This window comes from Vicugna pacos, chromosome 31 (assembly GCF_048564905.1).
Source record: "Vicugna pacos chromosome 31, VicPac4, whole genome shotgun sequence".
Lineage (NCBI taxonomy): Eukaryota > Metazoa > Chordata > Mammalia > Artiodactyla > Camelidae > Vicugna > Vicugna pacos.
In genome coordinates this window covers 9,885,914-9,901,207 of record NC_133017.1, presented here as the reverse complement: position 1 = coordinate 9,901,207, position 15,294 = coordinate 9,885,914, and the positions used below count along the sequence as shown (strand labels likewise).

General features: G+C 61.0%; 1 protein-coding gene across 1 annotated transcript in view; it reads left to right on the top strand.

Annotated features, from left to right (window-relative positions):
* The window catches only part of LOC140690624 (uncharacterized), a 51,472-nt gene that overhangs the window by 1,702 nt on the left and 34,476 nt on the right, over positions 1–15,294 (top strand). Inside the window, exons 2-4 of the mRNA XM_072952502.1 lie at positions 4,935–5,881; positions 6,098–6,290; positions 14,138–14,264. Of these exons, the coding sequence (XP_072808603.1) occupies positions 4,935–5,881; positions 6,098–6,217 (1,067 nt within the window). The 3' untranslated portion in view covers positions 6,218–6,290; positions 14,138–14,264. The remainder of the gene's footprint in view (positions 1–4,934; positions 5,882–6,097; positions 6,291–14,137; positions 14,265–15,294) is intronic.

Below are 15,294 nucleotides of genomic sequence, written 5' to 3'. Positions count from 1 at the left end.
GTCCAAGGGTGTTCAGGCGCAGGAATGGGGAGTCCCAGGACCGTGCCCACCAAGCAGAGGGCAGGCCCAGGCGTGTGCATGCCCAGGAGTGTGCAGGCACAGGAGGCAGCAGACCGAGGAGTGTGCAGACCCAGGTGTGTGCAGGCACAAGTGGGAGCAGTCCCAGTAGTGTGCAGGCCCAGAGTGTGCAGGTGCAGGATAGGGCCGGCCGAATTGGGGGCAGGCCCAGGAATTGGAAGGCGCAGGAGTGTGCAGGGCCAGAAGTGTGCTGTCCCAAGAGTGTGCAGTGCCAATAGTGTTCAGGCCCAGGAGTGTTCAGGACCAGGAGTTTGTAGGCCGAGGAGTATGTAGTCACAGGAGGGAGCAGGTACAGGAGTGTGGAAGCCCAGGAGTGTACAGGCCAATGTTCGTGCAGGCCCAGGTGTGCACAGGTCCAGGAGAGTGCATGCCCTGGTGTGTGCAGTCCCAGGAGTCTGCAGGCCCTGGGTTGTGCAGGCCCAGGAGTGTGTAGGTACAGGAGGGAGGAGGCCCAGGAGTTTGCAGGCAAGGAGTGTGTAAGGATAGATGCGTACAGGCCCTGGAGTGTGCAGGCCCTTGAGTGTGCACACGAGGGATTGTGCGAGCCCAGGAGAGGGCAGGCCCAGCAGTGTGCAGGCCCAGGAGTGTGCAGACACAGGAGGGATCAGTCACAGGAGTGTGCAGGTCCAGGAGTGTACAGGCCCAGGTGTGTTTAGGCCCAACATTGTGCAGGTCCAGGAGTGTGCAGGCCCAGGAGTGTGCAGACAGAGGAGTGTGCAGGCCAAGGAGGGTGCAGGCCCAGGCCAGGGAAGGCCCAGGAGTGTGCAGGAGCAGGAGTGTGCAGACACTGGAGTGTGCAGAGACAGGAGTGTGCAGGCCCAGGAGTGTGCCGGCACAGGTGGGAACAGGGCTAGGAGTGTGCAGGCATAGATGGGAGCAGGCCCAGGAGTGTACAAGCCCAGGTTTATGCAGGTCCAAGTGTGCGCAGGTCCAGGAGTGTGAAGGCCCAGGTGTCTGCTGTCCCAGGAGTGTGCAGGTCCTGAAGTTTGCAGGCCCAGGAGTGTACAAGCCCAGGTTCATGCAGGCCCGAGTGTTCGCAGGTCCAGGAGTATGAAGGCCCAGGTGTCTGCTGTCCCAGGAGTGTGCAGGTCCTGAAGATTGCAGGCCCAGGAGTGTGCAGACAAAGGTGTGTGCAGGCCAAGGAGGGTGTAGGTCCTGGAGTGTACAGGCCCAGGAGTGTGCAGGCCAAGGCGTGTGCAGACTCCGCAGTGTGCAGAGACAGGATTGTGCAGGCCCAAGATTGTACAGGCCTTGGGCTGTGCAGCCCAGCAGTGTTCAGGCCCAGGAGTGTGCAAAATCAGGATTATACAGGCCCAGGTGTGTTCAGGCTAAACATTGTGCATGTCTTGGAGTGTGCAGGCCTATGAGTGTGCAATCCAGGTGTGTGCGGGCCCAACAGTGTGCAAGCCTAGGCCAGAGAAGGCCCATGCAGGGAAGGCCCAGGAGTGTACAGATCCAGGAGTGTGCAGGCCCAGGAGTGTGCATGCCCAGGAGTGTGCAGGCACAGGAGGGAGCAGGCCGAGGAGTGTGCAGTGCCAGGTGTGTGCAGGCACAAGTGGGAGCAGGCCCAGTAGTGTGAAGGCCCAAGAATGTGCAGGTCCTGGAGAGGGCCGGCCGAATAGGGGGCAGGCCCAGGAGAGGGAAGGCCCAGGAGTTTGCAGGCTCTGGAATGTGCACACGAGGATTTGTGCGGACCCAGGAGAGGGCAGGCCCAGGAGTGAGCAGACAGAGGAGTGTACAGGCCCAGGAGTGTGCAGGACCAGGAGTGTGCAGACACTGGAGTGTGCAGAGACAGGAGTGTGCAGTCCTAGGATTGTGACGGCACAGGAGGGACAGGCGAAGAAGTGTGTCGGCATAGGTGGGAGCAGGCCCAGTAGTGTGCAGGCACAGGTGGTAGTAGGCTAATGAGTGTGAAAGCCAAGGAGTGTGCAGACACCGGAGTGTGCAGAGACAGGGGAGTTCATATCCTGGAGTCTACAGGCCGAGGAGTGTGCAGGCCCAGGTGTGTGCAGGCACAAGTGGGAGCAGGCCCAGTAGTGTGAAGGCCCAAGGATGTACAGGTCCAGAAGAGGGCCGGCCGAATTTGGGGCAGGCCCAGGAGAGGGAAGTCCCAGGAGTGTGCAGGCCCTGGAGTGTGCAGACACAGGAGGGATCAGTCACAGGTGTGTGCAGGTCCAGGGGTATACAGGCCCAGGTGTGTGCAGGCCCAACATTTTGTAGGTCCAGGAGAGGGCAGGCCCAGGAGTGTGCAGACAGTGGAGTGTGCAGGAAAAGGAATACGCAGGCCCAGGCCAGGGCAGGCCCAGGAGTGTACAGGCCCATGTGTGTGCAGGCCCTGGAGTTTGCAGGCCAAGGAGTGTGCAGGCCCAGGAGTGTGCAGACAGAGGAGTGCACAGGACAAGGAAGGTGCAGGCCAAGGAATGTGCAGACCCTGGAGAGGACAATCCCTGGAATGTGCAGGCCCAGGAGTGTGCAGACCAAGCAGTGTGCACCCCCAGGAGTGTGCAGGGCAAGGAGTGTGCAGGCCCAGGAGTGTGCAGGCACAAGTGGGAGCAGCCCCAGTAGTGTGCAGACCCAGGAGTGTGCAGGCCTTGGAGTGTGCAGGCCCAGGAGGGTGCAAGCCCAGTCCAGGGCAGGTCCAGGAGTGTACAGGCCCAGGAGTGTGCAGACACCGGAGTGTGCAGAGACAGGAGTGTGCGGCCCACGGCTGTGCATACCCAGCAGTGTGCAGGCCCAGGAGTGTTCAGTCCCTGTAGTGTCTGGAACCAGGGGACGTCAGGCCCCAGAGTGTGCAGGCCCAAGAAAGGGCAGGCCCAAGGGTGTTCAGGCGCAGGAATGGGGAGTCCCATGACCATACCCACCAAGCAGAGGGCAGGCCCAGGCGTGTACATGCCTAGGAGTGTGCCGGCACAGGAGGGAGTACGCTCAGGAGTGTGCAGGCCAAGGAGTGTGCAGACCGGAGTGTGCAGAGACAGGAGAGTGCAGGCCCAGTATTGTACAGGCCTAGGGCTGTGTATTTCAATCCGTGTGTAGCCCCAGGAGTGTGCCGGCACAGATGGGAACAAGCCTAGCTGTGCACAGGCATAAGTGGTAACAGGCCCAGGAGTGTACAAGCCCAGGTTCATGCAGGCCGAGGTGTGCGCAGGTCCAGGAGTGTGTAGGCCCAGGTGTGTGCTGTCCCAGGAGTGTGCGGGCCTAGGAGAACACAGGCTCTGGAGTGTGCAGGCCCAGGAGTGTGGAGGTCCATGAGAGGGCCGGGCGAATTGGAGGCAGGCCCAGGAGAGGGAAGGCCCATGAGTGTGCAGGCCCTGAGTGTGCACTCGAGGGATTGTGCGGGCCCAGGAGAGGGCAGGCCCTGGGTGGTGCAGGCCCAGGAGTGTGTAGGTACAGGAGGGAGGAGGCCCAGGAGTTTGCAGGCAAGGAGTGTGTAAGGATAGATGCGTACAGGCCCTGGAGTGTGCAGGTAAACTAGACATGGCTGATACATGGACAGTGAGTGCAAAGTTAGAAAGCCTCTGGGTTTTCCCTCTTTAGGGAGGGAGAGGGAGGCTCAGCATAGGTCCTTGAGCTTCCGCGAGAAAAGTGGCTCTCAGTCCAGGTCGGCTGCGGGCGCCTCTGGGGTTGTCACACCTGAGGGGCCCTCTGTGGACGGGTCCTGTGTTCTTGGCACTGACGTGGATTTTCCTCCTCCTCTTCCCCAAGGGGCGGTAGAGGCTCGGGGGGCAGCTTCCAGCCGATCACGGCCATCCTGCTGCCCTCATGCACGCTGGCCCTGCACGCCCGGCAGCTGGACGTCAGGCTGCAGCTGGACTACGTCTCCGCCTCGCAGGTAAGAGGAGCCCCGCTGCTTCCCTGGGGGCCGGCAAGGGGGTCCCTCGGGAGGGGTTTCGGTTGGGGGCTCCTGGCTAGACGCCGCAGCCGTGTGAGTGGCACCGTTGGGGTGAAGGAGGCTGGTGCCAGGGACAGGGCAGGCCCAGGAGTGTGCAGGCCCAGGAGTGTGCATGCCCAGGAGTGTGCAGGCATAGGAGGGAGCAGGCCCAGTAGTGTGCAGGCCAAGTAGAGTGCAGGCCCTGAAGTTTGCAGGCCCAGCTGTGTGCAGACAGAGGAGTGTGCAGGCCAAGGAGGGTGCAGGCCCAGGGGTGTACAGGCCCAGGAGTGTGCAGGCCCAGGCGTGTGCAGACTCCGGAGTGTGCAGAGACAGGAGTGTTCAGGCCCAGAATTGTACAGGCCTAGGGCTGTGCAGGCCCAGCAGTGTTCAGGCCCAGGAGTGTGCAAAATCAGGAGTACACAGGCCCAGGTGTGTTCAGGCTCAAGATTGTGCATGTCCTGGAGTGTGCAGGCCCATGAGTGTGCAATCCAGGAGTGTGCAGGCCCAGTAGTGTGCAAGCCAGGGCCAGAGAAGGCCCATGCCAGGGAAGGCCCAGGAGTGTACAGATCCAGGATTGTGTAGGCCCAGGAGTGTGCATGCCCAGGAGTGCCCAGATGAGGGGTTTGAGGCCGTGGTGGGATGTACTTCACGGGCATAAATAGCGTAAAGAGCATAAAACTACATGGTAGTGATGGTCGGACAGCATGGGAATGCACTTAATGTTCCTGAAATGCACAATTTAAAAGGGAAAAAAATCTGTATTTTATTAAAGGAAGTGGAAAATGGAAAAATACAGGATGCCATAAATGATGTAAAACAAATAAACTAAACTAAAGAAAAACAAAACAAAAGCAAATTCAGGGGTAGGGAAGTCAACTTCGGGTAGGGGAGGGGATTTATGGTGGGATTTTGGAGAAGGTGTAGGAGGGTGCAGAGGGGGCAGAGCCCTAGGGGGTGATGATGCCTGAAATGGTTCTCCACTGCCCAGCGGCCCAGGTGCAGGTGCAGGAACTGCAGGCTTCTCAGGAGCAGCAAGATCAGCAGGAGCGGCAGGCTCTTCAGGAGTGGCAAGATCAGCAGGAGCGGCAGGCTCTTCAGGAGCGGCGGGCTCTTCAGGAATGGCAGGCTCTTCAGGAGCTGCAGGCTCTTCAGGAGCGGCTAGATGAGCAGGAATGGCAGGCTCTTCAGGAGCTGCAGGCTCTTCAGGAATGGCAGGCTCTTCAGGAGCTGCAGGCTCCTCAGGAGCGGCTAGATCAGCAGGAATGGCGGGCTCTTCAGGAGCGGCTAGATCAGCAGGAATGGCGGGCTCTTCAGGAGCAGCTAGATCAGCAGGAATGGCGGGCTCTTCAGGAGCAGCTAGATCAGCAGGAGCGTCAGGCTCTTCAGGATCGGTGGGCTCTTCAGGAGCGGCAGGCTCTTCAGGAGTGGCAAGATCAGCAGGAGCGGCAGGCTCTTCAGGAGCTGCAGGCTCTTCAGGAGCGGCTAGATCAGCAGGAACAGCAGGTTCTTCAGGAGTGGCTAGATCAGCAGGAATGGCGGGCTCTTCAGGAGCGGCTAGATCAGCAGGAACGGCAGGCGCTTCAGGAGCGGCGGGCTCTTCAGGAGCGGCGGGCTCTTCAGGAATGGCAGGCTCTTCAGGAGCTGCAGGCTCCTCAGGAGCGGCTAGATCAGCAGGAATGGCGGGCTCTTCAGGAGCAGCTAGATCAGCAGGAGCGTCAGGCTCTTCAGGATCGGTGGGCTCTTCAGGAGCGGCAGGCTCTTCAGGAGCCGTGGGCTCTTCAGGAGCGGCGGGCTCTTCAGGAGCGGCTAGATCAGGAGGAGAGGCAGGCTCTTCAGGAGCTGCAGGTTGTTCAAGAGCGGCAAGATCAGCAGGAGCGGCAGGCTCTTCAGGAGCGGCTAGATGAGCAGGAGCAGCAGGCTCTTCAGGAGCTGCAGGCAAGATCCTGGGGAGAGACCTGGGCGATGTCTGGGCAGGAGGCTGTGGTGGTGGGGAGCCCTTCATACCCAGACTCTTCCGGAGCCTGTGCTGGCCTTCCACAGTGTGGCACACCAGCCCCTCACTTGGGGAGCTGGCATGAGTGTCCTGGTTCCCCGGATCCTGCGGTGTCTGGCTCTGCAATGACAGTGACCGGCAGCCGGCCCGGCCCGCAGGTCTCAGAGCCCTGCCTGGCCAGGACCACTCCTGCTTCTGCCCCACTCGACCGTCTGCTGCCTGATCAGACTGGGACCTTGGTCATCTCAGTCACCCGGGAGGCAAGAGACACACCCTAGGGCATGGGCGCCACCTCGGGCAGCAGGGCCCTGCCCCGGTTCTCCACATCCCAGCCAGCCCGCTTGGACCCAGGTTGGTGACGTGATCGGCCCCCCAGGCCTCTGACCCTTCCTCAGCCTGCTCTTGCTTGAGGCAGGACCCCCCCAACATGACTGCCCCACCGCCACCAGTCAGGAAGGGGCTGTGGGGCCACCCGGGTGGGGTCTGAGTGGTGGCCCGGCCTGGGCGGGCCTGCCCTGGGCCTCCCTGTGTTACCTTTCGGTCCCTCTGGCCAAAAGGCCAGAGGCGCCTGGGGTGAGACCCGACCCACTGTCGGCACTGTTGGCAAAGGCCGTTGCTGCGGGCTTTCCGCGGGCCGCGACCTCGGGATCTTGGGATGCAACAAAACATGTCTGAGCTGAGCTGAGTTCACCAGCCAAGTCAGTTGAGAAGTGTCCTTCTCTACACAGCGGGTGCCTGGTGACCTGGGTCCCAAGTTCTGTTGGGCTCTGTTGCCAGGGAAGTGAGGTCACTTCCTGGGGTCCCCTTCCCCAAGCTTCCTCCTTACACAAAGCTCCCCAAGGGCCTTTTTGGGCTGTTGATGGCTCACTTCCCACCCCATGCCATGTCCACCCAGTGACACCAACTCGGCCCCTCCTATAGCCCTGGGGAGGCCTGGATGCAGCCAGGGTCACAGCTCTGATGACACAGCTGGCTTCAGACCCGGCTCCCCCGCCAGCAGTGCTGTCACCCTGGACAAGCCACCTGCTTCTCAGGGTCTCCCCAATCCCCCATCGGCGCAGTGGGGATCATCTGGACCCGGCTTCCTAGGAGAGCCATCATGTCTCTAGAACCACAAACACCTACTGCACCTGTCACCTCTGTGGGCTGGCATCACAGGGAGCTCATGCACAGACTCAGCAAAGGAAGGGCCCCACAGAGGGCTGGTGTGCAGGCCCAGGTGTGTGCAGGCACACGTAGGAGCAGGCCCAGTAGTGTGCAGGCCCAAGAGTGTGCAGGGGTAGGAGTGTGCAGACAGAGGAGTGCGCAGGACAAGGAGGGTGCAGGCCCAGGAGTGTGCAGGCCCTGGAGAGGACAATCCCTGGAACGTGCAGGCCCAGGACTGTGCAGACCAAGCAGTGTGCACCCCCAGGAGTGTGCAGGGCCAGGAGTGTGCAGGCACATGTGGGAGCAGCCCCAGTAGTGTGCAGACCCAGGAGTGTGCAGGCCGTGGAGTGTGCAGGCAAAGGAGGGTGCAGGCCCAGTCCAGGGCAGGTCCAGGAGTGTTCAGGCCCAGGAGTGTGCAGACACCGGAGTGTGCAGAGACAGGAGTGTGCAGGCCCAGGGCTGTGCAGACCCAGCAGTGTGCAGGCCCAGGAGTGTGCAGTCCCTGTACTGTGCAGAACCAGGGGACGTCAGGCCCCAGAGTGTGCAGGCCCAAGAAAGGGCAGGTCCAAGGGTGTTCAGGCGCAGGAATGGGGAGTCCCAGGACCGTGCCCACCAAGCAGAGGGCAGGCCCAGGCGTGTGCATGCCCAGGAGTGTGCAGGCACAGGAGGCAGCAGACCGAGGAGTGTGCAGACCCAGGTGTGTGCAGGCACAAGTGGGAGCAGTCCCAGTAGTGTGCAGGCCCAGAGTGTGCAGGTGCAGGATAGGGCCGGCCGAATTGGGGGCAGGCCCAGGAATTGGAAGGCGCAGGAGTGTGCAGGGCCAGAAGTGTGCTGTCCCAAGAGTGTGCAGTGCCAATAGTGTTCAGGCCCAGGAGTGTTCAGGACCAGGAGTTTGTAGGCCGAGGAGTATGTAGTCACAGGAGGGAGCAGGTACAGGAGTGTGGAAGCCCAGGAGTGTACAGGCCAATGTTCGTGCAGGCCCAGGTGTGCACAGGTCCAGGAGAGTGCATGCCCTGGTGTGTGCAGTCCCAGGAGTCTGCAGGCCCTGGGTTGTGCAGGCCCAGGAGTGTGTAGGTACAGGAGGGAGGAGGCCCAGGAGTTTGCAGGCAAGGAGTGTGTAAGGATAGATGCGTACAGGCCCTGGAGTGTGCAGGCCCTTGAGTGTGCACACGAGGGATTGTGCGAGCCCAGGAGAGGGCAGGCCCAGCAGTGTGCAGGCCCAGGAGTGTGCAGACACAGGAGGGATCAGTCACAGGAGTGTGCAGGTCCAGGAGTGTACAGGCCCAGGTGTGTTTAGGCCCAACATTGTGCAGGTCCAGGAGTGTGCAGGCCCAGGAGTGTGCAGACAGAGGAGTGTGCAGGCCAAGGAGGGTGCAGGCCCAGGCCAGGGAAGGCCCAGGAGTGTACAGGTCCAGGAGTGTGCAGGAGCAGGAGTGTGCAGACACTGGAGTGTGCAGAGACAGGAGTGTGCAGGCCCAGGAGTGTGCCGGCACAGGTGGGAACAGGGCTAGGAGTGTGCAGGCATAGATGGGAGCAGGCCCAGGAGTGTACAAGCCCAGGTTTATGCAGGTCCAAGTGTGCGCAGGTCCAGGAGTGTGAAGGCCCAGGTGTCTGCTGTCCCAGGAGTGTGCAGGTCCTGAAGTTTGCAGGCCCAGGAGTGTACAAGCCCAGGTTCATGCAGGCCCGAGTGTTCGCAGGTCCAGGAGTATGAAGGCCCAGGTGTCTGCTGTCCCAGGAGTGTGCAGGTCCTGAAGATTGCAGGCCCAGGAGTGTGCAGACAAAGGTGTGTGCAGGCCAAGGAGGGTGTAGGTCCTGGAGTGTACAGGCCCAGGAGTGTGCAGGCCAAGGCGTGTGCAGACTCCGCAGTGTGCAGAGACAGGATTGTGCAGGCCCAAGATTGTACAGGCCTTGGGCTGTGCAGCCCAGCAGTGTTCAGGCCCAGGAGTGTGCAAAATCAGGATTATACAGGCCCAGGTGTGTTCAGGCTAAACATTGTGCATGTCTTGGAGTGTGCAGGCCTATGAGTGTGCAATCCAGGTGTGTGCGGGCCCAACAGTGTGCAAGCCTAGGCCAGAGAAGGCCCATGCAGGGAAGGCCCAGGAGTGTACAGATCCAGGAGTGTGCAGGCCCAGGAGTGTGCATGCCCAGGAGTGTGCAGGCACAGGAGGGAGCAGGCCGAGGAGTGTGCAGTGCCAGGTGTGTGCAGGCACAAGTGGGAGCAGGCCCAGTAGTGTGAAGGCCCAAGAATGTGCAGGTCCTGGAGAGGGCCGGCCGAATAGGGGGCAGGCCCAGGAGAGGGAAGGCCCAGGAGTTTGCAGGCTCTGGAATGTGCACACGAGGATTTGTGCGGACCCAGGAGAGGGCAGGCCCAGGAGTGAGCAGACAGAGGAGTGTACAGGCCCAGGAGTGTGCAGGACCAGGAGTGTGCAGACACTGGAGTGTGCAGAGACAGGAGTGTGCAGTCCTAGGATTGTGACGGCACAGGAGGGACAGGCGAAGAAGTGTGTCGGCATAGGTGGGAGCAGGCCCAGTAGTGTGCAGGCACAGGTGGTAGTAGGCTAATGAGTGTGAAAGCCAAGGAGTGTGCAGACACCGGAGTGTGCAGAGACAGGGGAGTTCATATCCTGGAGTCTACAGGCCGAGGAGTGTGCAGGCCCAGGTGTGTGCAGGCACAAGTGGGAGCAGGCCCAGTAGTGTGAAGGCCCAAGGATGTACAGGTCCAGAAGAGGGCCGGCCGAATTTGGGGCAGGCCCAGGAGAGGGAAGTCCCAGGAGTGTGCAGGACCTGGAGTGTGCAGACACAGGAGGGATCAGTCACAGGTGTGTGCAGGTCCAGGGGTATACAGGCCCAGGTGTGTGCAGGCCCAACATTTTGTAGGTCCAGGAGAGGGCAGGCCCAGGAGTGTGCAGACAGTGGAGTGTGCAGGAAAAGGAATACGCAGGCCCAGGCCAGGGCAGGCCCAGGAGTGTACAGGCCCATGTGTGTGCAGGCCCTGGAGTTTGCAGGCCAAGGAGTGTGCAGGCCCAGGAGTGTGCAGACAGAGGAGTGCACAGGACAAGGAAGGTGCAGGCCAAGGAATGTGCAGACCCTGGAGAGGACAATCCCTGGAATGTGCAGGCCCAGGAGTGTGCAGACCAAGCAGTGTGCACCCCCAGGAGTGTGCAGGGCAAGGAGTGTGCAGGCCCAGGAGTGTGCAGGCACAAGTGGGAGCAGCCCCAGTAGTGTGCAGACCCAGGAGTGTGCAGGCCTTGGAGTGTGCAGGCCCAGGAGGGTGCAAGCCCAGTCCAGGGCAGGTCCAGGAGTGTACAGGCCCAGGAGTGTGCAGACACCGGAGTGTGCAGAGACAGGAGTGTGCGGCCCACGGCTGTGCATACCCAGCAGTGTGCAGGCCCAGGAGTGTTCAGTCCCTGTAGTGTCTGGAACCAGGGGACGTCAGGCCCCAGAGTGTGCAGGCCCAAGAAAGGGCAGGCCCAAGGGTGTTCAGGCGCAGGAATGGGGAGTCCCATGACCATACCCACCAAGCAGAGGGCAGGCCCAGGCGTGTACATGCCTAGGAGTGTGCCGGCACAGGAGGGAGTACGCTCAGGAGTGTGCAGGCCAAGGAGTGTGCAGACCGGAGTGTGCAGAGACAGGAGAGTGCAGGCCCAGTATTGTACAGGCCTAGGGCTGTGTATTTCAATCCGTGTGTAGCCCCAGGAGTGTGCCGGCACAGATGGGAACAAGCCTAGCTGTGCACAGGCATAAGTGGTAACAGGCCCAGGAGTGTACAAGCCCAGGTTCATGCAGGCCGAGGTGTGCGCAGGTCCAGGAGTGTGTAGGCCCAGGTGTGTGCTGTCCCAGGAGTGTGCGGGCCTAGGAGAACACAGGCTCTGGAGTGTGCAGGCCCAGGAGTGTGGAGGTCCATGAGAGGGCCGGGCGAATTGGAGGCAGGCCCAGGAGAGGGAAGGCCCATGAGTGTGCAGGCCCTGAGTGTGCACTCGAGGGATTGTGCGGGCCCAGGAGAGGGCAGGCCCTGGGTGGTGCAGGCCCAGGAGTGTGTAGGTACAGGAGGGAGGAGGCCCAGGAGTTTGCAGGCAAGGAGTGTGTAAGGATAGATGCGTACAGGCCCTGGAGTGTGCAGGTAAACTAGACATGGCTGATACATGGACAGTGAGTGCAAAGTTAGAAAGCCTCTGGGTTTTCCCTCTTTAGGGAGGGAGAGGGAGGCTCAGCATAGGTCCTTGAGCTTCCGCGAGAAAAGTGGCTCTCAGTCCAGGTCGGCTGCGGGCGCCTCTGGGGTTGTCACACCTGAGGGGCCCTCTGTGGACGGGTCCTGTGTTCTTGGCACTGACGTGGATTTTCCTCCTCCTCTTCCCCAAGGGGCGGTAGAGGCTCGGGGGGCAGCTTCCAGCCGATCACGGCCATCCTGCTGCCCTCATGCACGCTGGCCCTGCACGCCCGGCAGCTGGACGTCAGGCTGCAGCTGGACTACATCTCCGCCTCGCAGGTAAGAGGAGCCCCGCTGCTTCCCTGGGGGCCGGCAAGGGAGTCCCTCGGGAGGGGTTTCGGTTGGGGGCTCCTGGCTAGATGCCGCAGCCGTGTGAGTGGCACCGTTGGGGTGAAGGAGGCTGGTGCCAGGGACAGGTCAGGCCCAGGAGTGTGCAGGCCCAGGAGTGTGCATGCCCAGGAGTGTGCAGGCATAGGAGGGAGCAGGCCCAGTAGTGTGCAGGCCAAGTAGAGTGCAGGCCCTGAAGTTTGCAGGCCCAGCTGTGTGCAGACAGAGGAGTGTGCAGGCCAAGGAGGGTGCAGGCCCAGGGGTGTACAGGCCCAGGAGTGTGCAGGCCCAGGCGTGTGCAGACTCCGGAGTGTGCAGAGACAGGAGTGTGCAGGCCCAGGATTGTACAGGCCTAGGGCTGTGCAGGCCCAGCAGTGTTCAGGCCCAGGAGTGTGCAAAATCAGGAGTATACAGGCCCAGGTGTGTTCAGGCTCAAGATTGTGCAAGTCCTGGAGTGTGCAGGCCCATGAGTGTGCAATCCAGGAGTGTGCGGGCCCAGTAGTGTGCAAGCCAGGACCAGAGAAGGCCCATTTCAGGGAAGGCCCAGGAGTGTACATATCCAGGGATGTGCAGGACCAGGAGTGTGCAGACACTGGAGTGTGCAGAGACAGGAGTGTGCAGTCCCAGGATTGTGACGGCACAGGAGGGACAGGCGAAGAAGTGTGTCGGCATAGGTGGGAGCAGGCCCAGTAGTGTGCAGGCACAGGTGGTAGTAGGCTAATGAGTGTGAAAGCCAAGGAGTGTGCAGACACCGTAGTGTGCAGAGACAGGGGAGTGCATATCCTGGAGTCTACAGGCCGAGGAGTGTGCAGGCCCAGGTGTGTGCAGGCACAAGTGGGAGCAGGCCCAGTAGTGTGAAGGCCCAAGGATGTACAGGTCCAGGAGAGGGCCGGCCGAATTTGGGGCAGGCCCAGGAGAGGGAAGTCCCAGGAGTGTGCAGGACCTGGAGTGTGCAGACACAGGAGGGATCAGTCACAGGTGTGTGCAGGTCCAGGGGTATACAGGCCCAGGTGTGTGCAGGCCCAACATTTTGTAGGTCCAGGAGAGGGCAGGCCCAGGAGTGTGCAGACAGTGGAGTGTGCAGGAAAAGGAATACGCAGGCCCAGGCCAGGGCAGGCCCAGGAGTGTACAGGCCCATGTGTGTGCAGGCCCTGGAGTTTGCAGGCCAAGGAGTGTGCAGGCCCAGGAGTGTGCAGACAGAGGAGTGCACAGGACAAGGAAGGTGCAGGCCAAGGAATGTGCAGACCCTGGAGAGGACAATCCCTGGAATGTGCAGGCCCAGGAGTGTGCAGACCAAGCAGTGTGCACCCCCAGGAGTGTGCAGGGCAAGGAGTGTGCAGGCCCAGGAGTGTGCAGGCACAAGTGGGAGCAGCCCCAGTAGTGTGCAGACCCAGGAGTGTGCAGGCCTTGGAGTGTGCAGGCCCAGGAGGGTGCAAGCCCAGTCCAGGGCAGGTCCAGGAGTGTACAGGCCCAGGAGTGTGCAGACACCGGAGTGTGCAGAGACAGGAGTGTGCGGCCCACGGCTGTGCATACCCAGCAGTGTGCAGGCCCAGGAGTGTTCAGTCCCTGTAGTGTCTGGAACCAGGGGACGTCAGGCCCCAGAGTGTGCAGGCCCAAGAAAGGGCAGGCCCAAGGGTGTTCAGGCGCAGGAATGGGGAGTCCCATGACCATACCCACCAAGCAGAGGGCAGGCCCAGGCGTGTACATGCCTAGGAGTGTGCCGGCACAGGAGGGAGTACGCTCAGGAGTGTGCAGGCCAAGGAGTGTGCAGACCGGAGTGTGCAGAGACAGGAGAGTGCAGGCCCAGTATTGTACAGGCCTAGGGCTGTGTATTTCAATCCGTGTGTAGCCCCAGGAGTGTGCCGGCACAGATGGGAACAAGCCTAGCTGTGCACAGGCATAAGTGGTAACAGGCCCAGGAGTGTACAAGCCCAGGTTCATGCAGGCCGAGGTGTGCGCAGGTCCAGGAGTGTGTAGGCCCAGGTGTGTGCTGTCCCAGGAGTGTGCGGGCCTAGGAGAACACAGGCTCTGGAGTGTGCAGGCCCAGGAGTGTGGAGGTCCATGAGAGGGCCGGGCGAATTGGAGGCAGGCCCAGGAGAGGGAAGGCCCATGAGTGTGCAGGCCCTGAGTGTGCACTCGAGGGATTGTGCGGGCCCAGGAGAGGGCAGGCCCTGGGTGGTGCAGGCCCAGGAGTGTGTAGGTACAGGAGGGAGGAGGCCCAGGAGTTTGCAGGCAAGGAGTGTGTAAGGATAGATGCGTACAGGCCCTGGAGTGTGCAGGTAAACTAGACATGGCTGATACATGGACAGTGAGTGCAAAGTTAGAAAGCCTCTGGGTTTTCCCTCTTTAGGGAGGGAGAGGGAGGCTCAGCATAGGTCCTTGAGCTTCCGCGAGAAAAGTGGCTCTCAGTCCAGGTCGGCTGCGGGCGCCTCTGGGGTTGTCACACCTGAGGGGCCCTCTGTGGACGGGTCCTGTGTTCTTGGCACTGACGTGGATTTTCCTCCTCCTCTTCCCCAAGGGGCGGTAGAGGCTCGGGGGGCAGCTTCCAGCCGATCACGGCCATCCTGCTGCCCTCATGCACGCTGGCCCTGCACGCCCGGCAGCTGGACGTCAGGCTGCAGCTGGACTACGTCTCCGCCTCGCAGGTAAGAGGAGCCCCGCTGCTTCCCTGGGGGCCGGCAAGGGGGTCCCTCGGGAGGGGTTTCGGTTGGGGGCTCCTGGCTAGACGCCGCAGCCGTGTGAGTGGCACCGTTGGGGTGAAGGAGGCTGGTGCCAGGGACAGGGCAGGCCCAGGAGTGTGCAGGCCCAGGAGTGTGCAGGCATAGGAGGGAGCAGGCCCAGTAGTGTGCAGGCCAAGTAGAGTGCAGGCCCTGAAGTTTGCAGGCCCAGCTGTGTGCAGACAGAGGAGTGTGCAGGCCAAGGAGGGTGCAGGCCCAGGGGTGTACAGGCCCAGGAGTGTGCAGGCCCAGGCGTGTGCAGACTCCGGAGTGTGCAGAGACAGGAGTGTGCAGGCCCAGAATTGTACAGGCCTAGGGCTGTGCAGGCCCAGCAGTGTTCAGGCCCAGGAGTGTGCAAAATCAGGAGTACACAGGCCCAGGTGTGTTCAGGCTCAAGATTGTGCATGTCCTGGAGTGTGCAGGCCCATGAGTGTGCAATCCAGGAGTGTGCAGGCCCAGTAGTGTGCAAGCCAGGGCCAGAGAAGGCCCATGCCAGGGAAGGCCCAGGAGTGTACAGATCCAGGATTGTGTAGGCCCAGGAGTGTGCATGCCCAGGAGTGTCCAGATGAGGGGTTTGAGGCCGTGGTGGGATGTACTTCACGGGCATAAATAGCGTAAAGAGCATAAAACTACATGGTAGTGATGGTCGGACAGCATGGGAATGCACTTAATGTTCCTGAAATGCACAATTTAAAAGGGAAAAAAATCTGTATTTTATTAAAGGAAGTGGAAAATGGAAAAATACAGGATGCCATAAATGATGTAAAACAAATAAACTAAACTAAAGAAAAACAAAACAAAAGCAAATTCAGGGGTAGGGAAGTCAACTTCGGGTAGGGGAGGGGATTTATGGTGGGATTTTGGAGAAGGTGTAGGAGGGTGCAGAGGGGGCAGAGCCCTAGGGGGTGATGATGCCTGAAATGGTTCTCCACTGCCCAGCGGCCCAGGTGCAGGTGCA